The sequence below is a fragment of the Trachypithecus francoisi genome, unplaced genomic scaffold, assembly GCF_009764315.1.
Source record: "Trachypithecus francoisi isolate TF-2019V2 unplaced genomic scaffold, Tfra_2.0 Lachesis_group14, whole genome shotgun sequence".
Taxonomy (NCBI): Eukaryota; Metazoa; Chordata; class Mammalia; order Primates; family Cercopithecidae; genus Trachypithecus; species Trachypithecus francoisi.
In genome coordinates, this window is record NW_022681459.1 from 33,877,218 (window position 1) to 33,899,094 (window position 21,877).

Here is a 21,877-nt window from a genome sequence, read left to right on the forward strand (position 1 = left end):
AGGTGGTGGAGGAGGAGGAGAAGTTGGAGGAGGAGGAGTTGGAGGACGAGGTGGTGGTGGGATTATAGGCATGAGCCACCACGCCTGGCTGGAAATCACCTCAACATGAGATTTGGAAGGCACATACCCAAACCATACTAGCCTTCAAGGGAAATTTTGGGCACCTAGCTATTCTTGAGAAGTAAATTAGCAACTTGGTAAGAAAAAGGTAATAATTGGCTGGGTTCAGTGGCTCACATCTGTAATCCCAGCACTTTAGGAGGTCGAGACAGTTAGATCAACTGAGGTCAGGAGTTTGAGATCAGCCTGGCTAACATGGTGAAACCCCATCTCTACTAAAAATACAAAAATTAGCTGGATGTAGTGACGGACGCCTGTAATCCTAGCTACTTGGGAGGCTGAGGCAGGAGGATTGCTTGAACCCGGGAGGCAGGGAGGGTGCAGTGAGCTTAGATCGGGCCATTGCTCTCCAGCCTGGACAACAGAGTGAGACTCCGTCTAAAAAAAAAAAAAAAGGTAATAATAGCTCAGAACAATAGCCACCCAAGTCGGTTAGAGCCACAATATATCTGATCCCCTATAGAAAGTACAGATAACATCTTGACCAATGTCCCTAAGTTTTTCGGAAGCAGAGACCTCCACCAGAAAATGGAGACCTCCACCGGAAAATGAAAAATGGCGACAGCTTTCACGTCGACCTCAGATAAGGGTGAACCGAGAACTGAATTCTCACTGGCGTTCTTTGTTCCAAATTTCTTCCTGAGGGGCCTGGAGGGAATCACACTCACAGGCAAAAACTTAACACCCCTTCTGCTGACCCCAAGGTTTCAGATAAAGCTTTGCTTTCTTACCAACTGTAAATGGAAGAAATATTTGAATTGGCCAGGCGTGGTGGCTCACGCCTGTAATCCCAGCACTTTGGGAGGCCGAGGCGGGCGGATCACCTGAGGTCAGAAGTTCCAGGCCAGCCTGGTTAACATAGTGAAACCCTGTCTTTACTAAAAATACAAAAATTAGCCAGGTGTGGTGATGAGCGCCTGTAATCCCAGCTACTCGGGAGGCTGATGCAGGAGAATTGCTCGAACCAGGGAGGCGGTTGCAGTGAGCCGAGATGGGGCCATTGCACTCCAGCCAAAATGACAGAGCGCGACTCTCAAAAAAAAAAAAAAAAAAGAAAGAAAGAAAGGGAAAAGGGAAGGCATCTTCTCTGGTACCCTTTACTCTTTTTTTTTTTTTTTTTGAGATGGGGATCTCGTTCCATCACCTGGGCTGGAGTGCAGTGGCACAATGTCGGCTCACTGCAACCTCTGCTTCCCGGGCTTCATCAGTCCTCCTGCCTCAGCCTCTTATGTAGTTGGGACTATAGGTGTATGCCACCCCACCTGGCTAATTTTTTTTTTTTCTTTGAGCCGGAGTCTTGCTCTGTTGCCCAGGCTGGAGTGCAATGGTGTGATCTCCACTCACTGCAACCTCTGCCTCCGGGGTTCAAGCCATTCTCCTGCCTCAGCCTCCTGAGTAGCTGGGATTACAGGGGCTGCCACCACGCCAGGCTAATTTTTTGTATTTTTAGTAGAGACGGAGTTTCACTATGTTTGCCAGGCTGGTCTAGAACTCTTGACTTCGTGATCCGCCCACCTTGGCCTCCCAAGGTGTTGGGATTACAGGCATGAGCCACCGTGCCCGGCTTTTTAAATATTTTTTGTAGAGATAGCAGTCTCATTATGTTGTCCAGGCTAGTCACAAACTCCTGGGCTCAAGTCATCCTCCTCCCTCCACCTCCCAAAGTTCTAGAATTACAGGTGTGAGCCACTAAGCCTGTACTGAATTACTGATTTTTACATACTGTATAAACTTTTGCATCCTACTTTTTCTTACTTTTGTTAAATTTGGCCTAAAGCTGCCTCATAAACAGTGAACTCTATCCCAATTTAAGCATGTAAGCATTTTACTAAAGGAACATACAAGTAAAATGTTAAAGAAAGAAAGAAAAAAGCGTAAGCATTTGGGAAAAAGCCTTTAGGCCTTGTCAGTTTCTAGAATTTATTTATTTTCACTGCCCTGGGGACTCCATTTCCAGTATTAACGTCCATTCTCAGAAGATGGATTTGGCGAGCATGAAAAAAGGGGTGGGGGAGTAAGCGTAGAAACAATTGTGTCCAGTCCAGGTTCCTAGGACCAGAGGGACCCCTCTGTATGGCAGAGGCACTTGACAGCTGTAACCAATGTGTGTCCTTGGAACGACTTTATGGTCAAAGAAGAAAGTGTGTTCGGAGCCCCAAGCTAAGGAATCACGAGTGGCAAGATCCTGGAAGGATGCCAACCTGTGAAACTCTGAGTCAGGAGGTCAAGCTGGACAGTTGGTTTCTCAGGTCGACCGCTTGACCCTCTTCCAAGTTCTACTTTGCTTCTTTCCTTTACTTCCTGTTCTAAAGTTTTTTAATAACCATTTTTTAAAATACTATCTCACTCTATAGCCCAGGCTGGAGTACAGTGGCTCAGTCTCAGCTCACTGCAACCTCCACCTCCCAGGTTCAAGAGATTCTCCTGCCTCAGCCTCCCAAGCAGCTGGGATTACAGGCGCTCACCATCACGCCCAGCTAATTTTTGTATTTTTAGTAGAGACATGGTTTCACCATGTTGGCCAGGCTGGTCTCGAACTCCCGATCTCAGGTGATCCACTGGGCTCAGCCTCCCAAAGAACTGGGATTACAGGCGTGAGCCACCATGCCTGTTCCTGGCCTGCTTTTTAATAAAATTTTACTCCTGTTCTGCAACTTGCCTCTATCTGGTTTCTACTTTATGACCCTCAGTTAAATTCTTTCTTCTGAGGAGGCAAGAATTGAGGTTGTTTCAGTTGTGTATGGATTCACCACTGGGAACTCGGATACCTTCCACTGGTAACAGCTCGAGGATGCTAGGTGAAAATGTTATGGAACATGCTTTTTACAAATGTAGCGGTTCTCATGTCCAGCCACAGCCACTGCACCTGTGTGAAAGTCCCCTTAATAAACCTATGTCTCTTTTACTGTCCCCAGATCTCTTCCTCTACCCTTCCACACGATGCCTTCCCTACTGGAGTAAAGTGGGGTCCCGCAGAGCACCCTCTCCCTGAAAAAAATTTTTTTTTTTTGAGATAGAGTCTTGCTCTGTTGCCCAGGCTGGAGGGCATTGGTGTGACCTTGGCTCATTGCAACCTTTGCCTCCCAGATTCAAGCGATTCTCTAGCCTCGGCCTCCCGAGTAGCTGGGATTACAGGCGCCTGCTACCACGCCCGGGTCCTTTTTTTTTTGTATTTTTAGTAGAGACGGGGTTTCGCCATGTTGGCCAGGCTGGTCTGGAACTCCTGGCCTCAAGTGATCTGCCCACCTCAGCGTCCCAAAGTGCTGGGATTACAGGCTTGAGCCACTGCACTTGGCCTCTCTCCCTGCATCTTCATAGTCTTCAACGCCAAGAGGGAGCCTCTGGCCCTTACTTAGGGTCGGGGTCCCAGAGGCCCAGGGTCAAGGCTATGGCCGCCTCCCAAGGACGTGCATCCCTGCAAGAGGCTGCATCCAACAGTCAAGGAAGAGGCTCCGCTGGGGCCTGCTCCAATTCCTGCTGGGGAAAGCAAGTGGAGGTGCCCCTTGAAGAAACGGGGATCCCACCAATCTCAGGGGTTCTGTCCTGGTCTGCCGCCCTGGAGCATCCAGCCTCTGCTGCTGGGATGGGGAGCAGACGACGCCCTTCTTGGCTGGCGCTGAGGGTCGGGGGTCCCGCTTTCCCAAAGGCTTAGCGGGGGGTTCCAGCCACAGGCCCCACTGGGCAGCGCCTGGCGCCGCCCCCCGTCTCCAGGCTTGGCACTTGCCCTCAACAAAGATGGCGCGGAAGACCTCACGCGCGTCACGCGACCCGACCGCAGGACTCCTCCTGCGCCGCTCACATTCCCGCACACGGCGGCCGAGATGGGGAGGAGGAAGCATGGACTGGCGGGCGGCTGTGCCCGGGGAGGCTCTCGGCCGCTGTTGTGTGGCTGCGCTGCTGGAGCTGCCGGGCGGGATGCTGTACCCCCGGAAGAGAGCGTCGCAGGAGCGCCAGGAGCTGGACGGCCTCTGGAGCTTCCGCGCCGACTTCTCCGACAACGGACACGGGGCTTCGAGGAGCAGAGGTACCGGCGACCGTTGCGGGAGGCGCGGGCTCAGGGCAGGGCCAGGAGGCGCCCGGAAGCCCGGCGGTGGGAATGGGGTGAGCCCCGGCGCCCGGCAGTCTCCTACATCTGAGCGCCCCGGAGCTGGGGGCCTGGAGGAGGTTAAAGGTCAACGGGCTTGGGGGCGCGGGGTTGGAGGACTGGGGGACTAAGGGGACCGGGAGGGCCCGGGCGGAGGAGGCGGGAGGAGGAGGAAGCGCTCCTGTTGAGCCCCGTCCGGAGGCGAAGGCTGAGCCCGGGCAGTGTCCTTTCTAATGTTTACTTCGAATTTTTGAAACGTTTTTGAGACTGGGTTTGGCCCTGCCGCCTAGGTTGGAGCGGAGTGGCGCAATCCTAACTTCTGAGCTCAAGCGATACTCCCGCCCCAGCCTTCCAAGTTAGCTGGGGCCACCATGCCTGGCTAATTAAAATGAAAACAAAAACAAAACTTGGTCTGGCTCCGTGGCTCACGCCTGTAATCCCAGCACTTTGGGAGGCCGAAGTGGGCCAATCATCTGAGGCCAGGACTTCACGACCAGCCTGGCCAACGTGGTGAAACTCCGTCTCTACTAAAAATACAAAAATTAGCCGGGTGTGGTGGCGAGCGCCTGTAATCCCAGCTACTTGGGAGGCTGAGGCAGGAGAATTGCTTGAACCAGGGAGGTGGAGGTTGCAGTGAGCCGAGATCAGGCCACTGCACTCCAGCCTGGACGACAGAGTCAGACTCCATCTCAAAACAAAAACATAGTTTTTTGTTTTGTTTTGTTTTTTAAGATACTGGGTCTGACTACGTTAACCAGGCTGGTCTGGAACTCCTGGCCTGAAGCCATCGTCCCACCTTGACCTCCTACAGCTCTGATTACAGTCATGAGCCAGCAGACACTCGGCAGGCCTGAGCGGCAGGCGCTGCCCAGAGCTGAGTCTGGGATTGGGAGGACAGGACAGTTTAGACATTCTGAGGTCAGCTCTGCGCAAGTAGGAAGGTGCCTTGGTTTTCAAGGTTCAGATAGAGGACAGAATGTGACATCAGGCTGAGGACGCCACTCCTGTTCCCCTACTGACTTGGATGTGGTCAGCAGAGAAGTGGGATCCAGTGAGGTCTGGTCCGCTTTTGCCTGGTCTACATCCTTTTTTTTTCTTTTTCAGACAGAGTCTCGCTTTGTCACCCAGGCTGGAGTGCAATGGCACGATCTTGGCTCAGTGCAGCCTCCACCTCTTGGGTTCAAGCGATTCTCCTGCCTCAGCCTCCCGAGTAGCTGGGACTACAGGTGCCCGCCACCACACCCGCTAATTTTTGTATTTTTAGTAGAGATGGGGTTTCACCATACTGGCCAGGCTGGTCTCGAACTCCTGTCCTTGTGATCTGCCTCCGCCTCTCAAAGTGCTGGAATTACAGGTGTGAACCACTGTGCCCAGCCAATATCCTCTTTTTCTGACCGTGGCATTCAGTACAGGAGGAAGAGAGGAGAAGGCTGGGTGCCAGCGTGTGCGTCACTCACAGTGTCCTAAGCAAAGCCCCCCCATCTGCCTAACCAGCCTTCCTCCCTGTGACAGGCAGTGGGTCATTTGCATCTTAGTCACAGGTCTGAACCTTCTTGCCTCAGGCTGGGATGTGCCCCTGGGTTCACCCGTGTCTCGGGAGATACTGGGTCCCATCCGCTCCAACGAGGATCTCCTGGCCCCACTGGCCCAGGTGCACAAACCGTCCTGGCAGTTGACCTGTCATCAGCAAGTTATCTGGGGAGGCAAGTGAGCTGAGGTCAAAAGACCCATGGCAAGGGCCCCGCGAACCACAGTCCTCTGCCTTAGGTATCCCAAGGTTACTTTGTCCAGAACACAGACTGACTTCTTCAACTACGTGAGACTGGAGCGGTCTGTGGTTGTATACACAACACCAACTACCTGCATCGATGACATCATCACCACCAGCATGGAGCGAGATAGTGGTGAGGGCTTCTGGTGGGATCCTCCCTCAGCGGGGCCCGGGGTGGCTCTGTTTGTTCCCTGTTTGGAAAGCTCTCCCAGGAAAAAGGTTCTTCCAGCATCTCTAAATCCTCACAGGTTCCCATCCACCTACAAAGCTAAAATGCAGGCTGTCTCAGTGGGCACTAAAATCCAGGCTGTCTCAGCGGGCACGGGCTCCCGAGATCACTCGTGGTTGATCTCTCTTGGAGAAGAGGGGTCTGGCCTAAGGTCACATAGCTCAGGGTGGCAGTCCTGTCCCTTCCCCACGGTGCTGCTCTCACTCTAGCTCCCCTTGATACACCTCGTGTTCAAGGAACAGGCAGCTTTGGGGGGCTGGGTGCAGTGGCTCACGCCTGTCATCCCAGCTCTTTGTAAGGAGAACTTGGTAGGAGGATCACTTCAGGCCAAGAGTTCAAGACCAGCCTGGGCAACATAGCGAGACCATCAGCACAAAAAATTAAAAAATTCGCCAGTCATGGTGATGGTGCCGGTAGTCCTAGCTGTTGAGGCAGGAGCATCAGTTGAGCCTGGGAGGTCAAGTGGCAGTGAGCTGTGACTGCGTCACTGCACTGTGGTCTGGGCAACAGAGGGAGACCCTGTCTTTTTAATTTTTATTTGTTTTTGAGCTGGAGTCTCACTCTGTAGGAGTCCAGACTGGAGGGCACTGGTGCAATCTTGGGCTCACTGCAACCTCTGCCTGCCAAGTTCAAGTGATTCTCCTGCCTCAGCCTCCTGAGTAGCTGGGATTACAGGCACCTTCCACCACATCCAGCTAACTTTTTAATGTTTTTTAGTAGAGATGAGGTTTCACCATGTTGGCCTGGTTGGTCTTGAACTCCTGACCTCAGATGATCCACCCGCCTCGGCCTCCCAAAGTGCAGGGATTACAGGTATAAGCCACTGTGCATGGTTGGGCTACCCTTTCTTTAAGAAAAATTTTAAAACAGTTTTTTTTTAATATATCTTTTTCCTTTTGTGAGAGGAGGCCTTGCACTGTCGCCCAGGCTGGATGGCAGTGGTGTGATGATTGACAGCTGTTGTGGGGCCGCAGTTGTAAGTTTCAAAGAATTTACGCTGGGTGTGGCGGCTAATGCCTGTCATCCTAGCACTTTGGGAGGCCACGGTGGGTGGATCGCTTGAACTCAAAAGTTCAAGACCAGCCTGGGCAACATAGTAAGACCCTGTCTCAAAAAGAATAAATAATTAAAATAAATAAAAAAGAATTTAAATGAGAATCACACAGCAAAGATGATGCAGCATAGAGCAATTTATTGTAAAGGGAAAAGTATTTTGCAAGTGAAATGCAGAATAACCCGGGCACAGAGGCTCATGCCTGTAATCCCAGCATTTTGGGAGGCCGAGGCAGGTGGATCACTTGCGCTCAGGAGTTCAAACCAGCCTGGACAGCATTAGCTGGGTGTGGTGGCGTGTGCCTGTAATCCCAGCTACTAGGGAGGCTGAGATGGGAGAACTGCTTGAACCCGAGAGGTGGAGGTTGCAGTGAGCTGACATTGCAACACTCAATTATATAATCCCAGGTACTCGGGAGGCTGAGACAGCCTGGGTGACAGAGCGAGACCCCATCTCAAAAAACATGGTGAAGTGCAAAATACATGGTTCACCCTGAGAGAGAGAATTCAGGGCAGGCTGCTCGTAAGGATGAGAGAGCGCTGGTTATTATTGGGGTAACTTCCTTTCTAGGAGTCTTCCATGATGAATTCCTAAGGAGCTGGGAAGAGGTGTTACTCTAAGCACGTTCTGGGTCATCCTCTGGGTGCACATGGGCTGTAGCTGTACATGCTTGTTCACACATCACACGTCTCAGTGCTCTAGTTGGTACGTCTGAAGGACACGGTCGCTTCCTTGACTACCTACTCTGCCTCAAGATCGTAGCTCACTGCAGCCCCAGTCTCCTGGCTCAAGCAGTCCTCCCACTTCAGCCTCCCAAGTACCTGGGGCTTCTGGGACTGCAGGCACGTGCCACCATGCCCAGCTAATTTTTGTTATTTTTAGGGAAGATGTGGTTTCCCTGTGTTACCCAGGCTGGTCTTGAACTACTGGACTCAAGCAATCCTCCCACCTCAGCCTCCCTGTGTTGGTGTGTTGGGATTACAGGTGTGACCACTGTGCCTGGCTGAAAAAAAATTTTTTTTTTCTTTTTTTTTGAGACAAAATCTTGCTCTTGTCACCCAGGATGGAGTGGTGCAGTGGCACGATCTTGGCTCACTGCAACCTCCACCTCCGAGGTGCAAACTTTTCTCCTGCCTCAGCCTCCCAAGTAGCTGGGATTACAGGCATGTGCCACCACGCCTGGCTAATTTTTGTATTTTTCGTAGAGATGGGGTTTCACCGTGTTGACCAGGCTGGTCTTGAACTCCTGACCTCAGGTGATCCACCCCTCTCGGCCTCCCAAAGTACTGGGATTATAGGCGTGAGCTACCACACCTGGCCCCCAAAAAATGTTTTTTTAAATTAAAAAAAGCGTGCCAGGCGCGGTGACTCATGCCTGCAATCCCAGCACCTTGGGAGGCTGAGACAGGTGGATCATGTAAGGTCAGGAGTTCGAGACCAGCCTGGCCAACATGGCAAAACCTGTCTCTACTAAAAATAGAAAAATTCACCAGGCGTGGTTCTGCATGTCTATAATCCTGGGTACTCAGGAGGCTGAGACAGGAGAATCAACTGAACTCCAGAGGTGGAGGTTGCAGTGAGCCGAGATCACGGCACTACACTCCAGCCTGGGTGACAGAGCGAGACTCTGTCTCAAAAAAAAAAGAAAAAAAAAAAACAAAAAACAGAAGCAAATGGCTGCCTGGGAGTGGCCGCTGTGGGGCATTCCCATTTGTGTGACCCAGGTCGTGCCCCTCCCTAAGCCCTGGTCTCTCTTGCCTCCTGCAGGGCTGGTGAATTAACAGATCTCCGCCAAGTGCAGTAACTAGTTCTAGTTGGAAGTGCATCTTTTGGATGCAGAAAACAAAGTCGTGGACAACGTGGCCGGGACCCAGGGCCAGCTGAAGGTGCCGGGTGCCAACTTCTGGTGGCTGGACCGGATGCACGAACGCCCTGCCTGCCTGTACTCGTGGGAGGTAATGGTGGTTCGGGACTTGCTTAAGGGAGGTCTTTTGCCCCCTCTGGTAGTCCTGGTTTCAGCAGGGGCCTGGGACAGGTGAATGGTCAGGCACGGTCCTCTGAGCTCTCTGATGTTTCCCACTTTTGGCGGGAGGCCCAAAGGGTTTTTTTTTTTTTTTTGAGGTGGTCTCACTCTGTCACCCAGGTTATAGTGCATTGGCCTGATCACAGCTCACTGCAGCCTTGAGCTCCCAGGCGGCAGCAGTCTTCCTACCTTGGCCTCCTGAGTAACTGGGACTGTAGGCACATGCTGCCATGCCTGGCTAATTAAAACAATTTTATCTGTAGACCGGGCATGGTGGCTCACGCCTGTAATCCCAGCCCTTTGGGAGGCTGAAGTGGGCAGATCACTTGAGGCCAGGAGTTCGAGACCAGCCTGGCCAACATGGTGAAACACTGTCTCTACTAAAATACGCAAATTTGCTGGGCATCTGTAATCCCAGCTACTCAGGAGGCTGAGGCAGGAGCATTGCTTGAACCTGGGAGGCAGAGGCTATGGTGAGTTGAGATCACACCACTGCACTTCATCCTGGGCGACCGAGTGAGACTGTCTCAAAACAAAATCTTTTTTATAGAGTTGGGGTCTCACTGTGTTGCCCAGGCTGGTCTTGAACTCCTGGGCTCAAGTGATACTCCTGGGGATTCCAGGCATGAGCCACCTCGTCTGATCAAGGAGAAGGCCCGATTTTGAAGGGCAGGTCCCAGGGTCAGCCAGGAAAGGGCAGAGCCTCTGATTGCTGCTTCTCTGCAGGCCCCAAGGCGGCTGCTGGGGTGCACTGGGGGTCTTCCTGCTGCAGGGTAGGGCAGGCCAGATGGGGCTCAGGCTGTCGGGGTGCTCACACCTGGCCCTTCAGCTATCGTAGCTGCGGCTGACTGCACAGACATCACTGAGGCCTTTTTCTGACTTCTACACACTCTGTGTGGCGATCCTCACTGTAGCTGTCACCGAGAGCCAGTTCCTCATCGATGGGAAACCTTTCTATTTCCACAGTGTCAACAAGCATGAGGATGTAGACGTGCATTGGGGCTCCTGGGTCCTCGTGGGGGCTGCTTCTGGTCACCTTCCACTTTCGCCTTCCCTGTGTGCTGTAGCTGAGGGCAGCTCAGGGCAATGAGGCAAATGGCTCCAAACTAACCCGCTGTGGAGCTGGTGCTTGGGCTGGAGAGGGGGCTCATGGCGTGGCTCTCCAGAGTCCTGCCATTGGAGGAAGTGCAGATTTGACAGGGACAGGGGTCACTAGGCTCTGCTGTCTTCTAGATCCGAGGGAAGGACTTCGACTGTCTGCTGCTGGTGAAGGACTTCAACCTGCTTTGCTGGCTTGGCACCAACGCCTTCTGCACCAGCCACTATCCCTACACAGAGAAGCTGCAGATGTGTGACCGGTATGGGATTGTGGTTATTGATGAGTGTCCCGCTGTGGGCCTGGTGCTGCCATGAGTCCCTGCTGTGCACCTGCTCCGTCGGGCCAGCCCATGGGCCACACCGTGCCTCTGTCCCTTCCCTCCTGGCCCCCGGCAGCTCTTCAACAACGTGTCTATGCATCACTACATGTGGGTGATGGAGGAACTGGTGCACAGAGACAAGAATCACCCTGCCCTGGTGATGTGGTCTGACCAACGAGCCTGCGTCCTACCTAGAATCTGCTGGCTACTACATCAAGTGAGTGCCCCCGGCCTGCCCTGGGCTGGATCGGGAAGGAGACCCTGGCAGGTGGCAGACGGGTGGACGTGTGCAGTCCGAGATCAGCGTCCCATCCCACCCCAATGGGAGGGCCGTCCATACCCGGACAGTTCAGGGAACCAGATATCCACCTACCCAAATTGTGGTTTTATTTTTCTATGTTTTTGAGACGGAGTTTTGCTGTGTCGCCCAGGCTGGAGTGCAGTGGTGAGATCTTGGCTCACTTCACCCTCGGCCTTCTGGGTTCAAGTGATTCTTCTGCCTCAGCCTCCTGAGTAGCTGGTATTACAGGCATGCATGAGCGCATGCACTTGGCCTGTTTTGTTTTTGAAATGGGGTTTCACTCTGGTGGCCCAGGCTGGAGTACAGTGGCACGATCTTGGTTCACTACAGCCTCGACTTCCCAAGCTCAGGTGACCTTTCTGCCTCAGCCTCCCGTGTAGCTAGGATAGCAGGTGCCTGCCACCATGCTGAGCTAATGTTTTGTATTTTTAGTAGAGGTGGGATTTCACCATGTTGGCCAGGCTGGTCTCTAATTCCTGACCTCGGGTGATCCACCCCCCTCAGCCTCCCAAAGTGCTAGGATTACAGGCATGAGCCACAGCGCCCAGCTGTACCAGGGTTTTCTACTGAGTTTCTTGCCAAGGGTGACTTCCAGTAACAACCCCCCTGCACTTTTCTCAGGACTGGAAAGCTCAGGCAGCCCAGGGTGAATAAAAGCCTGAGTAGTGCAGTCAGCACAGAGGGGCAGGGTGGCCACAAGGTGGGCAGCAGCAGGGATGGGCATTGTGAGGCCTTGGGTGGGGCTGTGGGGCTGGACATTGTGAGTCACTAGCCTGGCCTGGCTGTTTCCTGGTAGCCAGGTGACATAGGAAGCTTTGTGGGTTATAGGCATCAGCCAGGGCCAGCAGCCCTCAGTCGGAGGAGGAGGAGAGGAGGAGGAGCTCCGACTGTGCTGTGTCCCAGCAGTTTGTGCCTCTCGGCGCTTGTCGTGTTCATTTCTCTGTGTCTTCAGAGAAGACAGCAGGTGGCGGCAGAGTAAGAGCTGAGGCCCCAGATCTGCCTGGGGTCAGGCTGCTTCTGTAAGTGCTGTGCCAGCCTCAGTAGCGTGGCTGCTGGCACAGCACCATTTCAGTTTCATCGAAGGCCCAGGCTGGACTGGACAGGCGTGTGGGTGACCCATGGGGTGTATGCTGACCTGTTGTATCGACTCCACCTGTGGCTGTTGTGGGGTGGAGGAGGAACCCTGTTGTGAATCTGATACTTATGAGGCTGTGGCTGCTGCAACATCAGAATCCACTACTGTAGAGCCTGGCAAGCTGGATGTGGGAGCCACAGAGGGCCACGACCTGCAGCACATCAACAACAAAAAGCTGCCCACAGGTAAAAAAGCCACAGGTGTCGTTTACTCTCTGGCACTCCTGTGGCCGTCCCCACCCCCTTCCCATACCCTCATCCCCAGAGACATCCTCAGCTGACAGCTCCCCCCTGTCCATAGCCAGCTTTCCCAGGCCTGGGACATGGGGGCAAAGGCTGACTCTGCCTCTTGTCTTTGTCATTGAGGCTTTTTTGATCTAGAAAAGGGAGAGCCCTCTTCTCAATGAAATTTCAAATACCCCAATTTTGGAGTTCCCGTCCCATTCTCTAGCTTACCTATCCGGCTGGTTTGGTACCTAAATGAAGGAAACCGGTAAGGGCCGGATTGTTTCTTTTCTCCCATCCCTTAAGGTAGCTTATTTTTATTTTATTTATTTAATTAATTTATTTAGATGGAATCTCACTCTGTTGCCCAGGCTGGAGTGCAGTGGTGCGATCTGAGCTCACTGCAACCTCTGCCTCCTGGGATCAAGCCATTCTCTAGCCTTAGCCTCCTGAGTAGGGACTACAGGCGCCGCCACCATGCCTGGCTAATTTTTTGTATTTTTAGTAGAGACGGGGTTTCACCGTGTTAGCCAGGATGGTCTCTATCTCCTGGCCTCGTGATCCACCTGCCTCAGCCTCCCAAAGTGCTGGGATTACAGGCATGAGCCACCGAACCCAGCCCCTAATTTAATTTTTTTTTTTTTTTAAAGTTCTGAGATACATGTGCAAGATGTACAGTTTTGTTACATAGGTAAAATTGTGCCATGGTGGTTCGCTGTACCTGTCAACCCTTAACCTAGGTATGAAGGCTTGCCTGCATTAGCTATTTATCTAGATGCTCTCCCTTCCCCTGGCCCCTGACAGGCCCCAGTGTGTGTTGTTCTCCTCTCTAACACTGTACATAGTCTAAGACCAGTCCCTTGCTGATGACAAATCTAAGTGATGGGTCGCGGGGGACTCTCTTGCCTGCTTTTGTCTGGAGAGCCTGCCTGGCATCCGGTTCCTGATAGGAGTGAGGACCTGGAGTGCAGTGTGAGAAACAGATGGCTCCGTGAAGAACTGTGATCGTCCACTGGAGACCCTGGAAACAGCCATATCATTTAATTGGTGTGGGTTTGTGTGCAGGAGGGTTGGGAGGTAGCTAGGGGTGAATCCATGTGTAGTGAGTGAGAGCGTGTTTGTCAATGTGTGTTTTCCCCCAAAAATGTGGCCCTGCATGCCCAGCACAGTACAAGTGTCACTTTTCTTGAATTCCTGGCCTATGTGGTCCTCTCACCTCAGCCTCCTGAGTCATGTCTTCTAATAAAAAGGAAGAAAAACTTGAGCACCACCATACACTTTACATAAATGACCTCTTTCCTCTCTCACCCCAGCTGTACCTGAAGGTCCATTCAGTATCCCTACTCCTTAGCTGGAGAGAGTGCAGAAAGGAATGAACCCAGATTCTGACCTCCTGAATCGAGGAGGTAAAAGCGAACCCAGAAATGGGTCCCAATGTTGAAGGTCTGTATTAATCAACTGTGTCATCACTCAGGCTTGGTGATAGGACCCCACACCAGGGAGTTCCAGCACCTATGTGTGCACCTGGAACTGTGTGGCCTATAAGCTGCCAAACTTTGCCCATCATCAAATGGGGCCCCAGTGGTCACATAACCCAGGGTAGCAAAAGGTACACGGAACAATAGACGTTTGCATGCACATTACTGTTAAATACACATAGAAAACCCACAGGCTTCTGGTCAGCTCACAGATTCTGAGAAGTGTAAGGGTTCACATAGAACAGTGCAGCTCAACATCTGTCAGTGCTGGGGTCATTGCTCAGCACTTGGTCAAAGCAGGGAAGGATCAGGAAGATACTGCATTGTATTTAATAACTGGACTACCTCAAGCCTTAGAAATGCTCCAATCCATGGCCGGGCGCAGTGGCTCATGCCTGTAATCCCAGCACTTTGGGAGGTCGAGGTAGGTGGATTGCCTGAGGTTAGGAGTTCGAGACCAGCCTGGCCAACCTGGTGAAACTTTGTCTCTACTTAAAATACAAAAATTAGCTGGGTGTAGTGGCAGGTTCCTGTAATCCCAGCTACTCAGGAGGCTGAGAGGAGAATCTCTTGAACCCAAGAGGCGGAAGTTGCAGTGAGCTGAGATCGAGCCATTGCACTCCTGCCTGAATGACTGAGACTCCGTCTCAAAAAGAAGAATAAAAGAAAGAGAAGACCAGAGGAGGAACAGCTAACAAGGTTAGTACTCATATCGCTGAGAACCCTTCTGAGTAGGAGTGAGCAGGACCTGGCCTTCATGGCTGCCGAGAGCATGGCGTGGACATCATCATAAATGCCTCAAGAATGGAGTTTCAGGCCGGGCGTGGTGGCTCAAGCCTGTAATCCCAGCACTTTGGGAGGCCGAGACGGGCAGATCACGAGGTCAGGAGATCGAGACCATCCTGGCTAACACGGTGAAACCCCGTCTCTACTAAAAAAAAAAATACAAAAACCAGCCGGGCGTGGTGGCGGGTGCCTGTAGTCCCAGCTCCTCGGGAGGCTGAGGCAGGAGAATGGCGTAAACCCGGGAGGCGGAGCTTGCAGTGAGCTGAGATCCGGCCACTGCACTCCAGTCCGGGCGACAGAGCGAGACTCCGCCTCAAAAAAAAAGAATGGAGTTTCATCGCTTTCTCTTGTCTTCTCCATCTTTGTGCGATGATGGCGGTGACACCAGCAGAAATTGGTGAGGAGGCAGAACAGGAATCAGGTCCCCACTTCTCTGACACAGAGCAGACAGGACACAAGTCAGGACAGACACAGACAGGTCCCAGGCCTGATCTTTCTGGGGCTAGGACAGATGAGTTTTTCCTTTTCACCTCTTCTGGAAGCCACTTGAGGAATAGTCCTTGAGGAGACAGTATTGGCCAAGGGTTGTCTGGCCTAGAAATGTGCTTTTTTTTTTTTCTTTTTTTGAGAGGGACCCTCACTGTGTTGCCCAGGCTGGAGTGCAGTGGTGTGATCTCAGTTCACTGCAACGTCCACCTCCCAAGTTCAAGTGATTCTCCTGCCTCAGCCTGTTGAGTAGCTGGAATTACAGGCATGCACCACCACGCCCAGCTAATTTTTGTATTTGCAGTAGAGATGGGGTTTCTCCATGTTGGCCAGGCTGGTCTCAAACTCCTGACATCAGGCGATCCGCCCACCACGGCCTCCCAAAGTGGTGGGATTACACACGTGAGCCACCATGCCTGGCTGACGTGTTTCAACTGCACAGAGCTCCCTCGCACTAATACCAGGGGAGGTGGGGAGGGACACGAGTTCCAGTGCACCAGGAGCCAGCAAAGGGATGGGGACTGATTCCAGAGTCCAGCTCATCCTTGCAACTGTTCTGTGGAATCCACAACACATCAGTTTCCACTTATTTTGTAGAAGGTTTGGAATCTTCAGTGTCAAACTCTATCTGTGTTGTGTCTTCCCACAGGGTGGATAGAGGAACCCTGGCTATGGGTGTTTCCTGCCAGGGCAGTGACTGTGTCTTCCTCATTAGTCCTTACCCCAGAGCTCAGTCCTGGGGAGAACATGTTAGGCCCCATGGGCACTGTAGTGAACACATCCCTGGGGTGAGTTCTAGGTCAGCCCTGGGCTGGGATCTAGTGCCGGTGTGGAAATGTTCCTTTCTCAGCCTGTGCAGCCTGTTGAGCCCTACACCAATCCTGGAGCCTGCCCCAGCTTCTGAGTCAGGGTCCCTGGAGATGAGGTTGAGCTCCTGAGGACAGTGAGGTGCCCCTGCCCCTCGGCTTTTGCTTCTCTGATGCTGTCTAGACAGGGAGTGCAGGGCCACGCTCTTCCCCTGTGTGCACGTGCGCCCCCTGCTGGCCTCCCTCTGGACCTGGCTGTTGTCCTCATTGTCATCTCCCCAGCCCCACACAGTGACTGGCCCTTGTGCACATGCCCAGGAAGTAACCATAAATGTATGGTAGCAGCACAGCTGTAAACCAATTTGCAAGAAAACACCAGGGGAGGGGGTCATGTCTTCCTCATGTCTGGGTCTCCTGTGTCATCTACTGTGGTTGTCAGTCATACATGTGCCTCCTCGTATTTCTTCTTCTTCTTTTTTTTTTTTTTAGAGACGGAGTCTTGCTCTGTCGCCCAGGCTGGAGTGCAGTGGCCAGATCTCAGCTGATTGCAAGCTCCGCCTCCCGGGTTCCCGCCATTCTCCTGCCTTAGCCTCCGGAGTAGCTGGGACTACAGGCGCCCGCCACCTCGCCCGGCTAGTTTTTTGTATTTTTTAGTAGAGACGGGGTTTCATCGTGTTAGCCAGGATGGTCTCGAAGTCCTGACCTCGTGATCCGCCCATCTCAGCCTCCCAAAGTGCTGGGATTACAGGCTTGAGCCACCGTGCCTGGCTGCCTCCTCATATTTCAATATATTTAAATATTTGCAATTAAAAGTTCAGGACTGGGCATGGTGGCTCACACCTGTAATTCCAGCACTTTAGAAGGCCAGGGCAGGTGGATCACCTGAGGTCAGGAGTTGGAGACCAGGCTGGCCAACATGGTAAAACCCCATCTCTACTAAAAATGCAAAAATTAGCCATGTATGGTGTTGCATGTCTGTCATCCCAGCTACTCAGGAGACTGAGGCAGGAGAATCGCCTGAACCCGGGAGGCGGAGGTTGCAGTGAGCCGAGTTCATGCCATTGTACTCCAGCCTGGGCAGCAAGAGTGAACCTCCATCTCACAAAACTGAAAGAAACAAAAACAAAAACAAAAACCTCATCATAACAGCCGCCGTGCAATGGCCTGACAGAATGCTCTTTCACATGTGCTGTGAGCCTGACTGAGGGGCCGATTGTTGAACTCCTCTAACTCAAAGCATGCATGTCGAAGTGGGAATCTCAGGGCTGTGAGATTGGAGGTGAGACCTATAATGGGCCAGTGGAAGGAAAAAGTTGAAAGGTGGTTCCTTCAGTTCCTCTTTCTCACTTGAAGGCTGGCAAGTGTGAACAATGCCTTTCTAGAGACCTCTGACTCCCCAGAGCCCAGGGATAGTCTGACAACATCGAGGGAAGGACAGAGTGATCTTGTGTAACCCAGTGTGGCCTCACCTGGAGTAGGAGGGTGGGCGAGTTGCTCTCTGCCATAACTTCTTGTGGAGTTTTTGTTTCTAATGATTGGCCAGTGGACACCGTCCATGAGGGCAGCTGCAGTGAGGCAGACCTGCAGGTGGAGAATGATACTCTAGGAGGATCTCTGGGAGCAGTTGGGTGACACCTGTTGCTTTGGAACCTAGGAACAGGGTGAGGAAGTCAGAACCAAAGGAAATATGTGTAGAAGTCTGACTTGTTCCTTTTGTATTTTAATAAGATAGAGGTGAGACAATTAGTGTCCATGGGCTTTGTGTGCTGTAAACATTTTTTTTTTTAACCATTTTGTAACCTTTTTTTTTCCTTGCTCTGATTTTAATGATTACCTTTCCCAGAAGACCAGTTTTTCCTTTCTATGTTGCAGCAAACATCAAAGCCTTGAGTTTTGATTGGTTAATGTCTTTTGGAACTTGGGAATGCAAGAGCCTTATTAGGTCCAGGCACTGCTTGGGAGGCTGAGGGAGGCTGTAGAAAGAGAAAAAGGAAAAGTAAATATAAGCCGCGTTTGTTATTTTCAGAGTTTAATGTCATCATGGTGAGAAGTACTATGTTTATGGACTTTTGAGTATCCTGTGTTTTCGATCACCTCTTCTTGCTTTATTATTTAAAGATGATTTTTCTGAGAACAACTGCTCTTTTCTGTCTGTGCCACTGTAAAATCTCAGAGCCTTTGGTTTGGGATGCAGTTCTGTCACAGGCAGTTACTTAATCTTGGATATAAAATTCTTCTGCGGTGTGCCCAGATGCTTAGGATAAGTGGATCCTCACCTTATGAACTGTTAGGTTTCATGGCAGCACATTCATTTGTCTGTCCTTGCTGTTTACCTCTGGTATCAAGACGTCTCCCTGGGCGTGGAGGACAGAATGAAAATTCACTCTGGGTTCACTGCAGAAGCTCCAGTGTCTTGGAAATGGAGGGAGAAGCACAACCGTGAGCACACTGTCAGCATTCCATTTCTTCATTTGAATGAGAATGTGCAGTTTTACCGTCATTTGTGGAAGAGACTTTCCTTTCCCCATTGTGTATTCTTGGCACCTCTGTTGAAGATCAGCTGACTCTGTATGTGTGCATTTAATTCTGGGCTCTCGATTCTATATCTGTGATACTTACGGGTACCCCCATGCTAGAAGCATGCTATCTCAGTTTCTCTGTTTTTTATAGATTTCAATCTCATGAATGTGTTTCCTCCAACACTATTCTTTTTCAATGTTACCATGGTTATTTGAGGCATATAAAAATTCCTTAAAGTCTTAGGATTAATGTTTCCATTTCTGCACAGATGTCTGTCGCCAGTTTGATAGCAGTTGTGAGTCTGTAGATCATGTGTGTAGTATTGTGTGTTAGTCAAGTTTACTCTTCCTATCCATGAATACAGGAAGCCTTTGAACTTATTTGTATGTTCTTTACTTGAGTCTTTATTTTGACAGCTGATTAGCTAGATTTAACATGACTGAGATAGATTTGTGTTTTCTTTCTTTTTTTTTTTTTGAGATGGAGTCTCACTCTGTCACCATACTGGGGTGCAGTGATGTGATCTCTGCACACTGCCACCTCTGCCTCCCAGATTCAAGTGATTCTCCTGCCTTATCCTCCCAAGTAGCTGGGACAACAGGTGCGTGCCACCGCATCCAGCTAATTTTTGTCTTTTTAGTAGAGATGTGGTTTTGCCATGTTGGCCAGGATCGTCTTGTTCTCTTGACCTCATGATCCACCCACCTCAGCCTCCCAAAGTGCTGGGATTACAGGCATGAGCCACTATGCCTGGCCAAATTTGTGGTATCGTATACCAGTATTTTGTATATCTGAATGAATAGGCATCAAAAAAATACTATGTAAGCTAGTTAACCAAAAATCACCCCCGTACTCATGGACATTTTTTCATGAATTTCTTCATTTCTATTGGTATACATTTTCTTATTTCAGTAGATCATGTATATTTGAACCTGGAAACTTATCCTCATGGCAGAAAGTGTTCAGAGTCACGTCTCTCAGCTTCACTGGTATAGGTTGCGCAGGCTCTGGGTGCTTGGCCTGTTTGAATGAAGCTTGATCTTTAGGGAATCTCCTCAGGGAGAGCGACACAGAGCTGCTGAAGCCCTTGATCGCAGGGGTCCAAAAGGTTGTGTGCACACACCCTGGTTCCAGAAGAAGACTTACAAGGAGGAATCATGACTATTTTTTTTTTTTTTTTTGAGATGGAGTCTTGCTCTGTCGCCCAGACTGGAGTACAGTGGTGCGATCTCGGCTCACTGCAAGCTCCGCCTCCTGAGTTCACACCATTCTCCTGCCTCAGCTTCCCGAGTAGCTGGGACCACAGGCACCCGCCACCACATCCGGCTAATTTTTTGTGTTTTTAGTAGAGACGGGGTTTCACCATGTTAACCAGGATGGTCTCGATCTCCTGACCTTGTGATCCACCCTCCTCGGCCTCCCAAAGTGCTGGGATTACAGGCATGAGCCACTGTGCGTGGCTGACTATTTTTAATTGTAGCATTTTAATATTTAATTTTTGAACGACCTCTATGAAAAAGAAATTGTGATCAGCTGGGCGCGGTGGCTCATGCCTGTAATCCCAGCATTTTGGGAGGCTGAGGTGAGTGGATGATGAGGTCAGGAGATTGAGACCATCCTGGCTAACATGGTGAAACTGTGTCTCTACTAAAAATACAAAAAAATTAGCCAGGCCTGGTGGTGGGTGCCTGTAGTTCCAGCTACTCAGGAGGCTGAGGCAGGAGAATGGTGTGAACTGGGCAAGCGGAGCTTGCCGTGAGCTGAGATCATGCTCCTGCATTTCAGCCTGGGGGACAGAGCAAGACTCTGTCTCGAAAAAAAAAAAAAAAAAAAGAGTGTGTGATCAGTAGAGTAGAGTAATTTGGGTGAAATTGAATCCATTTCACCAATAAAGTAATTAATCCTTTAAAACAGATGCTAAATATAGTACCATCATAATTGGATCCTAGTGTACTGCCATGGTCTTGAATACGTTAAGAAAATGCTGTGTGTTTAGAAGACTTTCAAAACATTTGAGAGGGAGGAAGGCACTCTTCCATTGACCCTCAGTGTGCATTTTAGATCCATTTGGGGTTGACTGTTTTGTGTTGCTCCCTGATGCCTCTAGCACAAGGCCAAGGCCTCCATGTCTCATGTCTTTCTTTCTCCCCTTCTCTGCCATCCCTCTTCCACTCAGGGGAATAGTCCAGCATCAACTCAGTCCATGCTTGTTAATCAACCACCTCCATATACCACATCCAGCAAAGCTCCCTGAGTGACTCACAGTCACAAACACGCAGGGCACTGATCTTTCCTCTGTGGCCTTCCAGGTTCTTCTGAGGACAATCTGAATTTAATACGCCTACCGCCAAGTGAAATTGGTGATTGGGATGATGATGATAATGAGAGTGTTGATATCATCCAGGTAAGACCACCTTTCTTTGTCTTCTGAGGAAACGTTGGTTTTCTGATGTGAGAAACAAGCTCACCAGTCCAAACCCAAAGAACAGACTCATGGAGCTGAAAACCAGCAAAGTGAGGTTTTCTTTCCTTTTTTTTCTTTTTCTTTTTCTTTTTCTTTTAAGAAAGAGTCTAGTTCAGTTGGCCAGGCTGCAGTGCAGTGGTGCAATCTCGGCTCTATCTCCTGGGCTCAATGAATTCTCCTGCCTCAGCCTCCTGAGTAGCTGGGATCACAGGCATGTGTCCCCATGCCTAGCTAATTGTTGTATTCTTAGTAGAGATGGTGTTTCAGCATGTTGGCCAGGCTGGTCTCGAACTCCTGACCTCAGTAATCTGCCCACCTCAGCTTCCCAAAGTGCTGGGATTACAGGCATGAGCCACCCCGCCTGGCGGAAAGTGAGACTTTTAATGACAGTGTTTCAAGATCCGGTATCTTATGGGCAGACACACCCAGCACAGTTTCCACAAGGAATTTATCCCCTAGTGTGCAGGCCCCTCCCCTGGTTCCTCATAGGCTGAGTATTATGGGGTCACAATCTTTCCAGGTGTTGCCTATTGATTTTTGGGGAGAGGCTTTAGGTATTTTTCTAGGGTTGTCTTACTGCATTTTGTTGCAGCCACAATGCATTGCCGTCCTAGTCAGCTGTAGCTGGGCAGGCTGATAAGAACAGACAAAGCGAGCTATTTTGCAGTCTAGTAAACTTTTATCTTAATCTTCTTTGGTTGAAGTGAGGGCAACGAAGTGGGGAGGAGGTGGGGCCAATAAGCAGGCATTGCCCTTCCAAGCAGTAGCCTGGCATATCCTATTTCTTCTGTCCTTTGCTGACCTAACCGGTACAAGACACCTTGTGTTACAAATGGACTACTGTATACATTATTTCCCTCACCTGATTTCTTTCCTTCTCAATTAATTTTGATATAAAAATATGACAAGGCACATTACGTACAACATACACAATTCTCTTTGTGAGGATGGAGTTCGGTCTGAGTTTCTTTTCATCTA

The 21,877-nt window shown here is 50.7% G+C and overlaps 2 protein-coding genes across 11 annotated transcripts in view; one reads left to right on the forward strand and one right to left on the reverse strand.

Moving 5' to 3' along the window:
• Positions 1-21,877, reverse strand: part of LOC117096507 (aggrecan core protein-like) — a 443,073-nt gene that overhangs the window by 323,244 nt on the left and 97,952 nt on the right. The window lies entirely within an intron of this gene.
• DRICH1 (aspartate rich 1) lies at positions 3,980-20,881 on the forward strand. 10 transcript variants are annotated; one of them, XR_004442519.1, is made up of 5 exons: positions 3,980-4,144; positions 5,972-6,108; positions 9,026-9,213; positions 10,515-10,916; positions 12,176-12,725. XR_004442519.1 is itself a non-coding variant. In XM_033234024.1 (5 exons), the coding sequence occupies exons 3-5, from the start codon at positions 10,794-10,796 to the stop codon at positions 20,864-20,866; spliced, it is 390 nt and encodes a 129-aa protein (XP_033089915.1). In that variant the 5' UTR covers positions 5,512-6,108; positions 9,026-9,213; positions 10,515-10,793; the 3' UTR covers positions 20,867-20,881. The 10 variants fall into 10 exon arrangements, 1 of the variants encoding a protein (XP_033089915.1); XM_033234024.1 differs by lacking the exon at positions 3,980-4,144 and adding an exon at positions 20,745-20,881 and having other exon boundaries at positions 5,512-6,108; positions 12,176-12,320; XR_004442520.1 differs by lacking the exon at positions 3,980-4,144 and adding an exon at positions 13,284-14,302 and having other exon boundaries at positions 5,514-6,108; positions 12,176-12,320.